At 30.6% G+C, this 18,012-nt stretch overlaps 2 protein-coding genes across 2 annotated transcripts; one reads left to right on the top strand and one right to left on the bottom strand.

Moving 5' to 3' along the window:
- Window positions 1-6,724: 6,724 nt before the first annotated feature.
- Window positions 6,725-9,712, top strand: LOC115701244 (6-phosphogluconate dehydrogenase, decarboxylating 2). Its single transcript, XM_030628990.2, has 2 exons — window positions 6,725-7,205; window positions 7,988-9,712. Exon 2 carries the CDS (start codon window positions 7,996-7,998, stop codon window positions 9,460-9,462), a length of 1,467 nt encoding a protein of 488 aa, XP_030484850.1. The 5' UTR covers window positions 6,725-7,205; window positions 7,988-7,995; the 3' UTR covers window positions 9,463-9,712.
- Window positions 9,713-13,182: 3,470 nt separating this feature from the next.
- LOC115700833 (protein SOB FIVE-LIKE 4-like) lies at window positions 13,183-13,876 on the bottom strand. The gene has a single exon (XM_030628498.2). It carries the CDS (start codon window positions 13,707-13,709, stop codon window positions 13,353-13,355), a length of 357 nt encoding a protein of 118 aa, XP_030484358.1. The 5' UTR covers window positions 13,710-13,876; the 3' UTR covers window positions 13,183-13,352.
- Between the last annotated feature and the right edge of the window lie 4,136 nt (window positions 13,877-18,012).

The raw sequence follows: 18,012 nt of genomic DNA, 5'->3' as shown, positions 1-18,012 counted from the left end.
TCATTTCCAAATTGCAATTTCTTTTCAAAAGTCAGAAAGACAAAAAAATATTGACTTTCTTCGTATGCCGCAATTCTCACAGGTTCCCATTATATGTTATATAAGATCATAAATGAGGCTCTAAAGTAATGGGGACATATATCTTTTATCTTCTTTAAGATAAATGCTAAAATGGTAAGTTATACAACACTACAAATGAGTGATATCTTCTTATTTTTTTTTTTTTATAAATAAGAAGACTCCAACTTGGGATGGGACATTTTGTTTACAAGGAGTATTACATTTTTATAGTGTCATTTAATGCTAAATTTCTCTAATTTCAATTTAATAAATAATTAAAAAATAAATTATTTGTGAGATGCCACCTCTTATAATATTAGCTAATAACCGTGAGATGTTTTATATATAAAATAAAATAGTTAAGAGCTCAATATCATGCTACATTAATATTGTACTTGGTCCCACCTTTTTAGTCTTCTAAAAAAAAATCTATTATAAAACTATATTGTATACATATCGTGACAAAAACTTAAAATTCACTTTAGCATACTTAATTTATTTTCTTTATATGAATGAAATTCAATTATGTTGAGAGAGTAAAAAAAGTTATAATCTTCATCATGAATCTTGATTGCTGGTAAAAAAATAAAGAGGTATTTATATAAATATGAAAATGTTATAAAATAATATAAAATAATATAAAGTAGATGAGAAGAAAGAAGAAGAAGATGAAGAGAGAAAGAGAAAGTGAATATGAGAATTTCTGAGTTGTTTATTCCAATGGGGTGAACCCCTATTTATACAAATACAAGAGTGAGATATTAAGAAACTAAGAAAAAGGGAAACTAAGAAAAAGAGGAATGTTAATTACAATTAATGGTAATAAATAAAAGATTTGGACATCCACATAATTATTAATATTTATAACACTCCCCCTTGGATGTCCATAATAGTTGCCTTATTAAAAATCTTGCTGAAAACTTGGTCAAAGGAAAAAGAGTATAGTGTAAACTAACTCCCTCCCCCTCATTTAGGCATTTGTGGAGATCTTCTAATCGACGAATTTCGATCTTGTCTGCCGTCTTCTCAAATGTTGATGTTGGTAATAACTTTGTGAATAAGTTTGTAAGATTGACACTTGATTGAATATGTTGAACACCAATATGCATTTTCTTGAAGCGTATAAAGAAGAATTTGGTGAAATGTGTTCTAACTCTATCTCCTTCAATGTACCCTCCTTTTAGTTGAGCGATACAATCAGTATTATCTTCATAGAGAACTGTTTGTGTTGATACTTCTTTATAGAGTGCAATCCATATGTTTCCCGAATATGCTATGTCAATGATCTCACTCACACACATTTTCTACTTGCTTCATAAAATGCAAGTATGTTAACATGATTTATAGTTGCCTCGTTAAAAACCTTGCCAGAAAAACCCAGTGGGACAAAATCTGAGCTAGGGAAAAGAGTACAATATATATTTCATATTCATAACTATTTGTAAGTTGCCTCATTAAAAACCTTGCCAGGAAAACCCAGTGGGACAAAACCTGAACTAAGGGAAAAAGAGTGCAACATAAATATGTCTCCCCCTCATGCACATATGATCCATAATTCTTTTGGTGATAATAGATCTCATGAGATTATTGTTATCACTTTTAAAATATTACCATATATAATCTTTGATCATATATTTTCTATAACTCTTCTAGAGTATGCATGGACTTCTAAATTATAGATGAGGGGTTCGTGGAACATTAATCTTTATCCAACTAATTGTATCATTCATGTGTGTACACAACTTTATTCATACGAAAATTTAAAATTTCAAGTAGACATGAACATAACACATTAATGGTACTATAAATTTTCGTTTGTGACAATGATGGTACTCCAAGATCATATATTTGTTCCATCTTGTTGTATGATCTTAATTTCCATATCAAAAGATCATATATCTATAATTCTTGATACATATGAAGTACTTCAGGACTTCAATACTAATGAAGAAACTTTATACATTAATATTTCTCGAAATACAAAAGAAATAAAAGTTTGTTCTTCAATTAATCAAAAACTCTTCAAGAGTCTATCACAACGTATAATTTACGAATTTATATTGCATAGACAACCATAGGTATTTTTCAAATAATAATTTACTTACATGTCTTTATTTCATACAAAGATCTTTGTCATATAGTGCGCGCGACTTTGAATTTATATCACTTAAGACATGTATTAAATTCTTCTAGAATTTTTAGATAAGGCTTATTTCAAATTCTCACTATATTAGGAGCTCCAAATGAATAATCTTTTGTTGCAACATTTATGTGACGCTTATAAATCCTCATAAAATATTCCAGGCTATAATCAAATCATGATTATATTTTCTCAATATTTAAGCCTTACTTCAATCAATCTCATGTCTATGCAAACTTTGTACAACAATTCATTATGTACAAATACATATATGCAAATTTTTCATTAGAAATATTTATTTGCACACCCTACAGGTCTTACTTCACTTTATGTGAGTAAATTTGCCTGGATTGCGTCATAATATTTTGGCCAAAAACAAAATATATGTCGATGATTCTCGACAAATCTAATACCATGATCCTTGCTATCTCATGTTAGTTTATTGCATATGCAAACATTCAACTTCTATTGTCGACAAAAATTTTAGTATATGATAATTTCCTCCCATATTGACATAACTTATAGAGATCTCTTTAAATTACATATTTTCAAATATGTTTATCATTTATAGGTACCTATATAGAATCACTTTAGGGATTCAATTATGATCAAATGTGTTATGTCTAACTTCTTTTGGGAGTCTCTTCTAGAGTACCGTTTCCATCACGGTTATCATTTTTAAATCATCAATACTTTATAACATTAAGGTATCTCCATGAGTACCTCTAGATTGAACAACTTCAGGGCAAATCAAATGAACATTTACTAATAATTTCTATATTGTTCATATACGCTTCAGGCGTTTTCAACTCATTCTATCTCAACTTTGAGTAATATTGATTTGCAGTTGGTATATATAGTTTTGAACTATATCGTTCTTATACTTTGTGCAAGGATCATTTTTCAAAAATTATCATCGATCCCAACTGCTTCTTTCCCCCTGATCGAGAGAATTTTAAGAAATTGTGATATCTAATAATATTAATACACCTGTAGGGATTTCAATATATCACAATGAATCAATATCTATTTAAACTCATATATATTATATGACGTTGAACTTCAGGTTCAATAAACTTTAGTTTCAAGTTCAATACTTATGAACTTAATTCATTTCTAAGAATGAGTCACACGTGTATAATAAGAAATACATAAATTTACACATTTTGTAAATGCATGATCATAAAATCTTATCACATTGATAAGAAACTATGCAATAAAAATCTAACAATGGCTCAAGATTGTTAAAGAAATATAATTTAAATATTTTTTATGTGCAAATATATGCATATTCTTCTTTTGAGCCTTATAAATTAATAATGAGAAGAATCTTCTGGTTCTTCAACAAAATTTAGTCAAATTCTTTGACAATTTATTGCATATGATTGATCATGTCAAAATAATTCAATTCATGAACTTCAGGTTCACTATAATTTGTATTTCAATGAAACTTTCAAAAGGTAATGTAAATTCATTACAACATAATCATTACAAGTTTCATTTTATATACACGAATAATATAATTATATTATTCTCCAAAACATATACACTCTTCAGGAGTCACTATTATGTTTATCAAACTTTATATTTCTTCAGGAATCACTATCATAAATTTAATGATGTGTATAATATAAAATGTACATGACAACTTCATCATGTTGCTATAATGGTCAAATAGATATAACCATAATATATCATTCATGTTTCCTGATATCTTTTTAACAAGTCGTCTAATTTATTAATAGACTATTCATCACTCCAATTATCATGACTTGATATATTATATATTTAAATGTACAACCAGTACATATAATAAATTATTTCTTATTATACTTTCATAACTAGATAAAAGTTATACATCTAGGTACATACAAATATATTTTACTATTCTAAGTAGCAATTGTATGTAAGACTTCTTCAGGAAGCTTTTCAAATAATCATTTTGTGATTCTTTATCACTTTGATTATATTAGATCACTAACAAATATTAGTAAATTATATATCCACTTTTGGGAATATGCAAACTAAATTATATAGTAACTATATATACACATATTCTGCACTAACAATAGTTTGAAACTATTGATTTCAAGAAATAATAAAATATGTATATATTAATTTACTTCTGGCATTGCCAATATATGTGAAATCTATATTCTTTGAAATAGAATTTCATGTCTATTCATTCTCTTCAGGGAATGATATTTAAATATTCTAAATGTACAATAAATTTGTACAATTCACATTCTATTAAATAATCAAGTATACTTTTATCTTGATTATAAGTGTGTCCGTACTACATGTACGCGACCACTATTATTCAATTCCACACATGATATATAGATTTCATGCACTTTGATTGTGTGTGGTATCTCATCTTTTGGTTGTTTCCACTTTTTCCTGGAAATATTTGAGTAGTAAATAATGTCATTGATTATTTAAAATCATTACATTCACTTCGGGGAATGACGTTGAACAAGTAGAACATTATTATAATTTTCTTAAAAATTTATTACTTGTTCATCCATAAAAAATATAAGAAATTATTCAACAATTTCTTTTACGATATTTCAAAGAATATATGAATGCAATTTTTGCATAGTCTCCAAGATGTATGCAAAATTTAATCTTTAACATATGTCAGATTCAATAATTTCCAACATTGCAAGTAATAACAATGTATAATAACATGACTAATACGAGGAATCTTTAAAAGTGATTTACTTCAATTCGTATCATTCTCTGCAGGGAATGATGAACAATAAATACTGCCTCATGTATTTAAATAACATTAGTCATGCTCATTGTTATTCTTATACTTTAATGTTTCAATGCAATTTTTTTTAACATTCTTTTTGGGTATTCAAAACCCACTATAAAATTGCATCAATAATAATCATTTTTAATGATTCTTTAGTTGTATTCACATAAATACAATCATTTTTTTTCTTCGATAAATATAAAATATTTACTTCAGAAATGTTTGTCAAAATCTATATCGATATTAGATTATTTTTCATTGTCCTCAAAGAATACAAGAACATATATATAAATATGTATTCATCTCTTTCATTATATATTCATCAACTATATAATGAATATTACGTTTGCATAATCTTCAGGATATATGCAAGATTTTATTGAGGACGCATAATCATCAGGATGTATGCAATATTTTATCGAGGATGCATAATCTTCAGGATATATGCAATATTTTATCGATGATGCATAATCTTCAGGATATATGCAATATTTTATCGATGATGCATAATCTTCAGGATATATGCAATATTTTATCGATGATGCATAATCTTTAGGATATATGCAATATTTTATCGATGATGCATAATCTTTAGGATATATGCAATATTTTATCGATGATACATAATCTTCTGGATATATGTATAATTTATATAGATTTTCTCTATCATATCATAAGCACACATATATTGTAAATATTATGAATGATAAGACCATTATATATATATGAAATCAATAATAAATATATAAAAATATACACATACATATATAATATATAGATATATAGATAAAAAGAAAAAAGAAACCAAATGATTCTTGAAATTGTTTCAGTCAGAGGAGTATATATATAAATATATATTTAGTGTATCGTGACTTTGAAACAATTCAAGAACTTTAACAAAATACTTACATTGGATCTTAGGCAGAGACTCATGCTTGAAGCTTGGGCAGAGACTCATGCTTGAAGCTTGGGCAGAGACTCGTGCTGATAACGTGTTATAAAATAATATAAAATAATATAAAGTAGATGAGAAGAAAGAAGAAGAAGATGAAGAGAGAAAGAGAAAGTGAATATGAGAATTTCTGAGTTGTTTATTCCAATGGGGTGAACCCCTATTTATACAAATACAAGAGTGAGATAATAAGAAACTAAGAAAAAGGGAAACTAAGAAAAAGAGGAATGTTAATTACAATTAATGGTAATAAATAAAAGATTTGGACATCCACATAATTATTAATATTTATAACAGAAAAAAAATAAAATAATAAAGCTAGTTTACATATATATATATATATATATATATATATGGTGAGGAAACTTAGTAGGAAAAAAATATGGCATTTAAAATAAAAAACTTAACATATAAGCTATGTGTCACCTTAAATTACCATAAAAAAAATATTAAAATTCCCTTCATGTATTTTTTTTTTAAAAATAAAATAAATGAAACTACAGTGATCGTGGAGTTGTCACTAGGGCCGGAAAGTCATCGGAGTTTGCTGTCAGTGCTGAAAAAATCACCGGAACAACTACAAGTGTCGGAGAAGTTGTCGGAGTTGCTGTCGGTACCGAAAAAGTCGTCAGAATTAGTATTATCACCGGAAAAATCACAAAGAAACAAGAAAATTGTTTCTTGGTAATTTTTCCAGGGACAATGCCAATTCTGACGATTTTTTTTTTAAGTTTGCTGTTGGTATTGGAAGAGTCGTCGGAATAGCGGTTGGTGATGGAAAAGTCGTCGGAGTGACATCAACCTAGTATAAATATATACATGATTAACTTGTTTGTTGGATTTTTTTTTTTTAAAAAACAAAGTTTCTTAATAATTAAACCACTTGTTAAAAATGGGAAAAGTTTATTTTGAATGATAAATAAATTCATTTTCAAAAAAAAAAAAATGATAAATAAATAAAATTGAAGAGCACATTCTCAATTATTAGTATTATTATAAATAATAACAATAATGAAAGTAAAAGTGATATTATTCTAATACATATAGCAAAATTCACCAACCATGAATCATGATGGTATTGGGTTTGTTCTCACCACCACCACATCCACACCTAACCCAATCAACGGCGGCCAATTTTGACCTGACTTTTAATTAAAGTCTTGATCTTTATATATAGACCTTCTTCAACAACTCCTTCAGCTAATCTAATTCATCTCTTTTCCCCATTCCGATCCGAACCCCAAATCTCAATTTTGTCTTTCTCAAACATAACAAGGTCACCACACTTTCAGGTATCGATTCTCTTTATTCTCTCGTCTGTTAATTTCAACATTGCTCATCTGGGTTTTGTTTCCTTTGTTGGATTTGATGATCTCTACACTTGTGAGATGCCTCTGATTGTTGTAATTGTATTTAGGTTGATGCGTTTGAGCACTGCAAAATTATTTATTTATAATCAATTTGCGTGTTCTTTTCTTCATTGTGATTTATTTGATTTTAAAATTATTTGACAAAATTTTACTTCTTTGGATTGGGATATCATCAGATGATTATCTCCCTTGAAATGTTAGCTTTGTCATGAATACTTGGTCTATTTTGACCAACCTTTTGACAAGTTTCAAATACGATCAAATTATGTTAATATTATTTGGACTTGAAGATAGAAAAACGGCTTCACCTACTTTAATTTTTTTTAGTATTCTTTCATTAAGTGTGTAGGTCCACTAATCTTGTTTAGGGTTCCAACTGATCTTTACCTTGCAATTGTTAGATCTTTTTGCATCTTAAAGATTGTGGAGTTCTGCTAAAATTCTGTAGGAAACAAATATATTTTATTTTAGTGAAAAAACCATGATGCTGTCATATTGATTTATTATATTAGTTGGACTTCAATTAGATGAAATTCATTGTTTCAGTTTCTATTTTCGCTCTTTGAAACTCTATTTGGTATGGACATGAAAATTTGACTTTTGTTTGATATAATCTAATTATTTTTGTAAGTTTTTATGGTTCCTAGATTTCTTTGTAGCCATGAGAAACATTTGTCTTATTAGCAATTTCAAATTATGTGCAGGGAAAACGATGGCACCCCCCTCAACACCTACTCGAATAGGCCTTGCTGGTTTGGCTGTCATGGGCCAGAATTTGGCACTCAACATTGCAGAAAAAGGATTTCCAATTTCTGTTTATAACAGAACTACCTCCAAAGTTGATGAGACTGTTGAAAGAGCAAAACTAGAAGGTGACCTTCCTGTGTACGGCTTCCATGACCCCGAATCTTTCGTTAACTCAATTCAAAAGCCACGAGTCATTATCATGCTTGTCAAGGCTGGGGCACCTGTTGACCAGACTATAAAGACCCTCTCTGCTTACTTGGAGAAAGGTGACTGTATCATTGATGGCGGTAATGAGTGGTATGAAAACACTGAGAGGAGGGAGAAAGCCATGGCCGAGTTGGGTCTTCTTTACCTTGGAATGGGTGTTTCAGGTGGTGAAGAGGGTGCCCGAAATGGCCCTTCTCTTATGCCTGGAGGATCCATTGAGGCTTACAATTACATAGAAGATATTCTTCTTAAGGTGGCAGCCCAAGTTCGAGACAGTGGACCTTGTGTGACTTACATTGGCAAAGGGGGTTCTGGTAACTTTGTTAAGATGGTTCACAATGGCATTGAATATGGTGACATGCAGCTGATAGCAGAAGCTTATGATGTGCTCAAATCAGTTGGAAAATTGTCAAATGAAGAACTGCACAATGTTTTCACAGAATGGAACAAGGGAGAGCTTCTCAGCTTCTTGGTTGAAATCACAGCAGATATTTTCGGGATCAAGGATGACAAGGGAGAAGGTTATTTGGTTGACAAGGTTTTGGACAAGACAGGCATGAAGGGTACTGGTAAATGGACAGTACAACAAGCTGCTGATCTATCAGTTGCAGCTCCCACAATTGCATCTTCTTTGGATTCTAGATTTCTTAGTGGGTTAAAGGATGAACGAGTTGAAGCTGCCAAAGTCTTTAAAGCCAGTGGCTTTGGTGATGTGCTGACTGACCAAGTGGTGGACAAGGCAAAGTTGATTGATGATGTGAGACAAGCTCTTTACGCATCCAAAATCTGTAGTTACGCACAAGGTATGAATCTGATCCGTGCAAAGAGTGTTGAAAAGGGATGGGATTTGAAGTTGGGAGAATTGGCTAGGATTTGGAAGGGAGGTTGCATTATTCGGGCCATTTTCTTGGACAGAATTAAGCAAGCCTATGACAGAAATGCTGATCTCGCAAACCTTCTTGTGGACCCCGAGTTTGCAAAGGAGATCATTGAGAGGCAATCTGCCTGGAGAAGAGTTGTATGTCTTGCCATCAACTCTGGTATTAGCACACCTGGTATGTCCTCTAGTCTTGCTTACTTTGATTCTTACAGAAGGGACAGGTTGCCAGCTAACTTGGTCCAAGCCCAACGAGATTATTTCGGTGCCCATACATATGAAAGAACTGACATTGAAGGATCTTTCCATACGGAATGGTTCAAGATCGCTAGACAGTCAAAGTACTAAAAGTCCTTTCTTGGTGGAGGCACTCTACTGAATGTGATCTTTCCTTTCCCTCTCAATAATTTCTGCTGACTTTCATGCCCTGTGCAGAAAATTTATTTTGTGAACTTTCTGAATTCTATTTTATTGTTAGCTCAATTTCTAAGTTTTCCTTGTGTGATCTTTTAATTTTTAATGTTATATATTTTCAAAAATTGTCATTTGTTTTAAGGTTCTTGTTAATCAGTTCATTGCCCCACTTTTGACTCCAAAAGATCTTTATATATATTTATATATTGGGACATGCTTCTGTGCAATGCTATGTTTGGAGATGAAAATAACAAGAAGTTTCTTATGCTGCTTTCTGGTGATGATATTATATGCTCTCATCACATTTTAGTTTGTATATTATGTGATGATATAACATCACAACATCATTGGTAAGCTGGTAAAATGGGAGAATTAGCTTATTTTTCTTGGTATTTCTACTCAATTGATAACACTAAAGTGGCGTTTGGTTAGAGGTAATAAAATGGAATGGAATCTTTTTTATCATTTTAGTGGAATTAAAATAGAAGCATTATTCCAATACAAGTTAAATTTAAGTATTATTACCGCAAAAAATTACTTATATATTTTTTTGTAACTAGAAGTTAAATTTAAGTATTTATGCTTTAAATTACTTTTTTTTATCAATTTTTTTTATTCATTTTAAATAAGATTCCATTCATATTCTTATCCGCATTCTTATTCTTATTTTTATTTTTATATTTTCATTTCTCTCAACTAAACGCAAATGACAACAATTGTATTCAAACAACTTTTTTATGTTAAAAACACAATTAAAGAACACAAAAGGTTTTCAAGTGGTTTGTTAAATAGTTCACTAGTCTTTCTTATTTTAGGAGACCTTGAAGAATTAGAGAAGTTGAATTCAATAACTTTTCTCCAAAGCTTAAAAGTTAAAACGGCATAATATTTGGCAATGTATTTATTTTAAAATGAGTAAATAAATCTGACCTACTTGGGAGCTATCCCCTAAGTTTAAATTCAAATACATAAGCAATTAGTTTCTTATTTTGATGCCCTGGCCTTGACCAAATTTGATTGCAAATCCTTTGTCAATTTCCGGGTCCAAATGTGATTGTAATCCGTTACCTCATAAAATAATTTTCTTCACATATTTTTTTTCTTCAATCCAAATGTTTTTATCAAGGTAACATGTAAATATCTTACAGATAATCAATTGCATATATTATAAGTAATTGACTACTTTCATAGGAATAACTCTTTACCATCTTAATGGGATAACTTGTTAGCATAGTACCATCAAGAAAACTTGTTACTATTTTAGGGGAAGCCAATTGAACATATTAGTAACTTGGGGTAACCAATCACCTATGTCATTATAGTAACCGATTATCACAAACTTAACTTTAGGACTGCATAGCTAGATATTAGATAATGTCCCAAAAACTCATGCATGATGTTATATTAAAAATTTTCAAACGTGTTCATGATAACTCTATTGTTTTCCATAAAAAAAAATACTGCTAAGAGCATTTTAATAGTGTACAATTTCACTAAATTGGTATTGAATTTTCATACAATTTCACAAAATTAGTGTTGAATCTTCATATAATTTCACTTTAGGCACAACATATTATACACCAAATTGGTACTCACACTTACAACTCCATTAATTGTTTTGAAGATGCCACAGGTCGATTGTTTAGTGGTCCAACTCATAAATTATTAATTAAAATAAATTTTAAGATGCCACAAACGAAAAATATAAACCGAAAAACTTGACGAAAATATAACTCGCCCAATCTTTATATTGGGCGGATTGAAAATAATACTAACCCACCCAATTAACCCGAACTAACCCAATTAACCCGATTAAGAAGGTTTTTTTAATATATATTTATATATTTTTATTATATATATTTATATATCATATAATTTATATGACTATTTTAAAAATATAAATTTCAAACTAATTTATTTTTTTTATGGTGGTTGATTTGAACATTAAATTCAATCTATATATTTGTTTTATTATTATAATTAACTAAAACATAATAATTGTATGTAAAAATAAAAAAAAAATTAAAAAAAAATATTAGTGGTCGGTTTGGACGGGTTAACCTGACCAAATCGATAAATTTTATTGGGCGGGTTATTATTATTTTTTTTTCTTAATTGAACGAGTTGCACCTAGATTTTTGTAACCCAATCTTTACATTTAGTTAAATAAAATATAACATAAACCGATCAAACCGACCGACGTACATCTCTAGTGGTAATGGCGATGGTTGTACAGACTGATGTCGGAGAAATATGATTTGTTTTGTCATTTTTTTTTTTAAAAAAATATAATTAATTTGATCTTAATCTAATTTGCTCTTAGTTTGATTGAGAGGAGAAATGACTAATATTATAGGTTAAAGAGAGAGTGTCTCATTAACACTTTCTCATTTTTTTTTAAAAAAAAAAGAGAAATAAAAAATTATGTGAATTATTATTCTAAAAATAAATAATTCAGGTGTTAAAAAACATGAATCTCTTCTATTATTGTGATCCAACCAAATTAAATTTGTTCCATTGTGCAAACAAATGCACTCTTACACATTAAATTTCAATGGAAAATCAATAACAAAATGTGCATTTATAAGCATAAAGGACAAAAGTAAAAAATAAAACAAATTCAATGTGGTACTATTTCCAATTTCATTTTTTTTTTTTTTGTGTGTGTAACAGTGTAAGTCAACCCACCTAGCCTTGCATTGACTTGCAGTTACATTCGTTTTCAAAAAGGGTAGAATTTGTCCAAGCCCAATTGTTGTCTTCTAAATTGACCTAGGTTGGACTTCAATTACATCCAAATTCTTCAGTAATTTAAAAACAAAAAGGGGTTTAGTAACTTAAAAATGATATTATGTTGAATATTTTTTACTTAAAAGATAAGACAAACCTGAAATATTGCACTATCTTTCTGTACTATTTGCATCTCCATGGACCATGGGTGCAGAGAACATAACCTGAATCTTCTTGTATTAAAATTAGAGATAATATTCTCAATTATACAAAGCTGAATCTTTATCTACAATTTTATGATATTCCTTTTTGTCTTTTCTTCCAAAGAGCAAGCCTACCACCACCACCTACATCTTCTATCTTTTTAATTTTATATATTAATTCCAAATGTGCTATAAGATTCTTACACTTGAGATACAACCAATATACATAGTACTTGCCTAGCTGTTACCATATTGGATCACCTAAATTGAAGGATGAGGTTATACAAGTCACAAATGCCTTTCCTCACTTCTAATAGGTTGGCATTTTGTCTTTCTAGCTTCTTCTTTATTCTTTCCAGCACAACATACACATTACACCCTGTTTTTTCTTACCTTATTATATACACACCAAACATTCCACAACACATAATTTGGTATCCAATATTTTAAATGAAAAGACTTTTTTTTTCCCTTATCTTAGATTATTTATCTTATCAAAATTACTTATCACCATCTACCTCTAATTGATCTACTTATCACCCATTTAAGTTTGACTGAAATTGACCCCATTATGTAAATATCACTTGTTTTTGTTCATGTTATATGGACAATGACATTATTTTAATTGTTCAAAATAGTTGGAAAAGTTAAAAAAAATGAAACAAGATCTAATCTCTTAGGCTGTAAAAAATGACAATTATTGATCAATATAACCACTAAAGAAGAAAAAGAATTCCATTCAATTACAATGAAAACTGAAAAGTTTTCACAATGTATTTCCATATTTCCATTTCCATCAATTTTTCAAGGATTGAATCTGAGAAGAAGGAAGATGGGTGGGATGCACATAATACAAAACTATGAAGCCTTTGAACATGAATTAAATGATGTTCATTTTCTTCTACTTTTTTCACTAACTGTTTTCTCTTTTTTACCTTTCTTGTTAGTAGTAGAAAATGTCTTCTTATCCTGCTTGAGCCTAGAAGCCTCTTTACTATGGTGTGATTTAACATTGTTGTTGTAATGATGTGTATGACCAGAAGAAGCATCAGAAGCCATTGAATCATCACTGCGAACGCCATCTTCATCCTCAGCATCGGTGTGGCGGTATTTAGTAAGAAACTTCTTCTTCTCACCTTCATTATTATTATTATAACTAGTGCTGCAATCACCTTCATCTTCCTGCATTGGAGAGTCTATGTACATTGTCCACCCGGATTCACTGCTGCTACAGCCTTCTGAACTCATTCTCTTATGTATATATCTATATATATTTATATATGTGTGTGTTTTGTATAGGTGAAGTGAAGAGAAAGAAGAGAGGAAGTAAAAGAATGATGTATATATATGTGAATGAACTAATAATATGGCCTATAAAGACTGGATTTTTATTTTCTTTTTTTATGCTGGACAGAATGGAAATTCAATTTAAAGAAGGGAGAAATAAAAATCAACATAAGAAAACAAAAGGGTTGTTAAGCAAATTCATAAAAAGAATATATAAAAAGTCATTTTCACTTTTTGTCATTGTCAACACTTAATTGAACAAACGGCTTTTTGTGCTGAATACAGATGAGCTGATCACTACTATACAACTGGAGAAAACCAAAAGCTCCCCCCATGTTCTTTCATATGTTAGAGAGAGCATAACCTCTCTTTTTATTTTTTATTTTTCACTAATATCATCAAATAATTTTCCTTTTAACATATAATTCTCTGTCTTGTGACTGGCATACATGCCAGCCCATTCTATATAATTCTATATATTTATATCAATACATACAATACCCCTCTTTGGCTTTCCTTTCCATCTCATTTTGTGTTATCTTAACAATGGTTTTGGGTGTTTGTTCTTCATTCTAATGAGAATCAGATGATGAAAAAAATCAGAGGTCTTGAATTTTCAATGCTTTTGTCCTTTCATTCTATCTAGTACTATGAAAGTTGGCTACTGTCATTTAGCTATTTGGAGGTAGTAATTAGGACAGTACAACCTCAATAATTAAAGAGAAAAGAAAACAAGTGACTTTTTTTTCTTCTTCTGTCTCTTTCTTATCATTGGATTCTTGTAAAAAAAATTGTGAGATTTTCAAAAAAGAGAATTCTGATTAACTGTTGTGTGTGCATATGTTATGTTATTATATTATATGGTAAAGTTTTTGTTGTTGCATTTTTCATGTCAATGTACAAGATTGACTGAGTTGATCATTCTGGGTCTTGGATTGGGTAGAGTGAAGAAACAAGTAGACAAGGGAATAATAATAAAGGACATATGTGGTGGGTTAGACTTCATCTCAGAACACAATATAATCTAGGCTGTTCTCCACTTGAATGGTGTTTATTCAAATGACAATATTTGTAAAGCATTCTATTCAACCAACTCCTTGTACTTTATTTATTTTTTATCTTGGTGGTAATCATGTCAAATATTACAACTTTAACTTTAACACTATTTTTCAATGCCTTTTACTTACCACATTCAAATCTTCAGGCCAAAGGAAAACCAAAACAAATTGTGATTGTATTTCATTTCCCTAAGATTCAACAAAACCCCAAAAAAAACTAATGCTTTTCTTATTTTTACATTAGGCTTGTGAAGGTATAGTATGCTTTATACTTGATGTGTATTACCTTGAGATTGACAAGATATGAAGTTAAGTACATATTCATTTGCACACGACATTAGGTGATTTGGATTGTTACTTTTACTCACCCAAATCTCTTCTTCTTTTCTTAAAAAAAATGCCTAATCCGTTTCTCAAATCTTAAAGCTATTTTCTACCCCCAAAAAGAAGGAAAAAAAACTTTAATGTTCTATATATTAATCATTGCAAAATCTTTGACTTACATACCCAACCGAATCTACTTGAAAAATTACATCACCACGTTTTTAGTTAGGGTTGGGAGGATCATTTAGCTGGATATGAGCTGTATTAGAATTGCTGGTGGCATTTATATTTAAGTAACAACACACAACACTAATCATGCTTTTATTTGGATGTGTTTCACCACTTTTTTGTTCATTTTTAATTCAATATTCATATAATGATATTTCTTTTTAAAAATATATACGGACATAAGATATTTAGATAATTAGACTTGTAGTTTTATCTCAAAATTAATTAGCAATGAGTAAAATAATTTATTTTATTTTAGGATTGATTGCAATTAAATTAATCAAATTTATAGTTTTTTTAATCAAATTTTATAGTTTGTTACACTTAAATATTTAAACTTTATTTTAACGAAAAAACTATCAAAATTACATTATTTATTATATGAGTACCAATTTTTTTGACGGCTAATCTACCTAAATTGTATCATTTTTTGAAAGAAAAAGGTCCCAAGATACTCCATCATGGATGAGCCAAAAAACTCAATAACATGGAGAGGAGACACAAACCTCTGTTCATTCATTGATTGCATCATGCAAAATAATAGATTGAAGACAAAGAGGATGATCGGGCCACCAAACCTTATTAATAATAGTCGATAAAGTATACTTAGCTAAAGTGTGATCCGTCAAATAAACTGTTCTAGGACATTGCCACATGTTCGCCTTTTAGATAGTTTGTAAGACGAACCAAAATCATTTAAAATCAACCCTAAAGAAAAATCCAACAAAACATGATTATTAAATTTTGATACTACACTAAGACAATCGGTCTCAAAAATAACCTTGATGAAACCAAGTACAAGATATTGGTTGCCAACACATCTGAGAGCCAAAGCTTCAACCATTTTTGGTGGATAGCCTCCTTCCAAGAACTAAGAGGTTGATGCCAAGACCTCACATTTTTTATTTTTGGCAAACCATCCCCAAGTTGTAACAATTTGAGGATAAGTTCAAAGTTGTGTCAGTGTTAACCTTAACAAAATCTAACAGAGGCGACACATAATGGGTAATCATCTCCTGATGAGGCATGTGAGAAACTGGTAGACCGCCAGTCGGCGCCCTCTCTTCCTCCAAACTGGGTAAATCTTTTTCGTGTTGGTAGTCCAACAAAAAATTGTGAGCCCAATTAATCACCAACTCGAGAGAAAGAATCTTCTGGTTACGTACCCACTTTCTCTGAAACCAACATTTCCAAAGAATAACCAAAATCTGCTCAATTTGCTTCGTAGGGAGAGAATCAATAAATTAGTGAAAAACTCTAAAAATCTGTGCACACTGCGAGGGGATCGCTAATTTTGAAACCACTCAACTTTTGACAAGGAGTAAGGGAAGAACAACCCTACAAGGCATCATGAGTTGTTTTCGATTGATCATCACAAAAGGGCATAAATCATCATTTAAAAGACCATGGCTAATGAGATTACTTTTTGTAAGGATCCAATTCAAGGATATTTTCCAAGCAAAAGATTTAATCTTTGGAGGAATGTTAAGCTCCCAAAGTTTCTTCAACCAACCAGAGAAACATGTAGAGGAAGAGGACCTATCCAAACTCTCCAAATGAAGAGCCAACTAATAACCACTTTTAACATTATAAAGGCCCGAAGAGTCATGGCCCCAAACTAATTATCTCGAGTAGGGGAAATGGGCCACAGGATGGAAAGAATGGCAGCAACTTCATCAGGAAAAAAGGACTCACAAACCAAAGGCCTATTCCAACATCCAGAAGGGGAACAAAGACTAGCCAAAACACTATCAATGCCAAGAGTCGGAGAGGAAAGAATAAGAGAACTTGATGAAGAAGGCACCCAAGCATCCTTATAAATACTAATCATACATCCATCTCTAACCCTCGAAATAGCACATGAATCAAAAAGCTCCTTTCCTTATTAAATATTCTCCCAGACATAAGATCCTCTCTTAGATTTGTGGATGGAACCAAATGATTTATTTTTATGATACAAGCCTTTCAGCACCCTAGCTGCAAGAGAATTAGGATGATTATAGAGCTGCCAAGCTTGTTTAGCTAATAAAGCTTGATTAAAAAGATGGATGCTCCTAAAACCCATGCCACCATCATTTTTGTGCCAACATAATGTTTCTCAAGTACACCAATACATTTTCTATTTAACATTGTTCCCACCATCATTCACATCCCACCAAAATTGGGCACACATCCTATGAATTTCTCTTACAAGACGCATATGAAGCTTAAATATATTCATAGTGTAGGTGGGACTAGATTGGATTACCGCCTTAATAAGGATTTCTCGTCCAACCATAAAGAAGGATTTCGACTTCCATCCATTGAGCTTGTTCCAAATTCTGTCACGAATCGAATCAAATAAAGTTGATTTATTATAACCTACAAAACACTGAAGGCCCAAGTATTTCTTGTGGCACTCCAACCCCCACCCCACTACACCCAGGGCAATCATGCATGTTATTCCTCTCAACGTGATCAATATTGGAGATGTAACAAACCGCAATTTTCGAAAAATTCACACTTCGCCTCAAAGCCTCACCATATACCAAGCTAAAAGAGTTTTAAAGTGCTAGCAAGCAAACACATTAGCTTTGAAATAAATAGATTGTCATCAGCAAACAACAAATGGGAAATGAAAGGACCAGAAGTCCCACAAGAGAAACTGAACAAAC

The sequence above is a fragment of the Cannabis sativa genome, chromosome 8 (assembly GCF_029168945.1).
Source record: "Cannabis sativa cultivar Pink pepper isolate KNU-18-1 chromosome 8, ASM2916894v1, whole genome shotgun sequence".
In the NCBI taxonomy this organism is placed as follows: domain Eukaryota; kingdom Viridiplantae; phylum Streptophyta; class Magnoliopsida; order Rosales; family Cannabaceae; genus Cannabis; species Cannabis sativa.
Note: the sequence above shows the minus strand (reverse complement) of the source record. Positions and strands in the feature narration are given on the sequence as shown.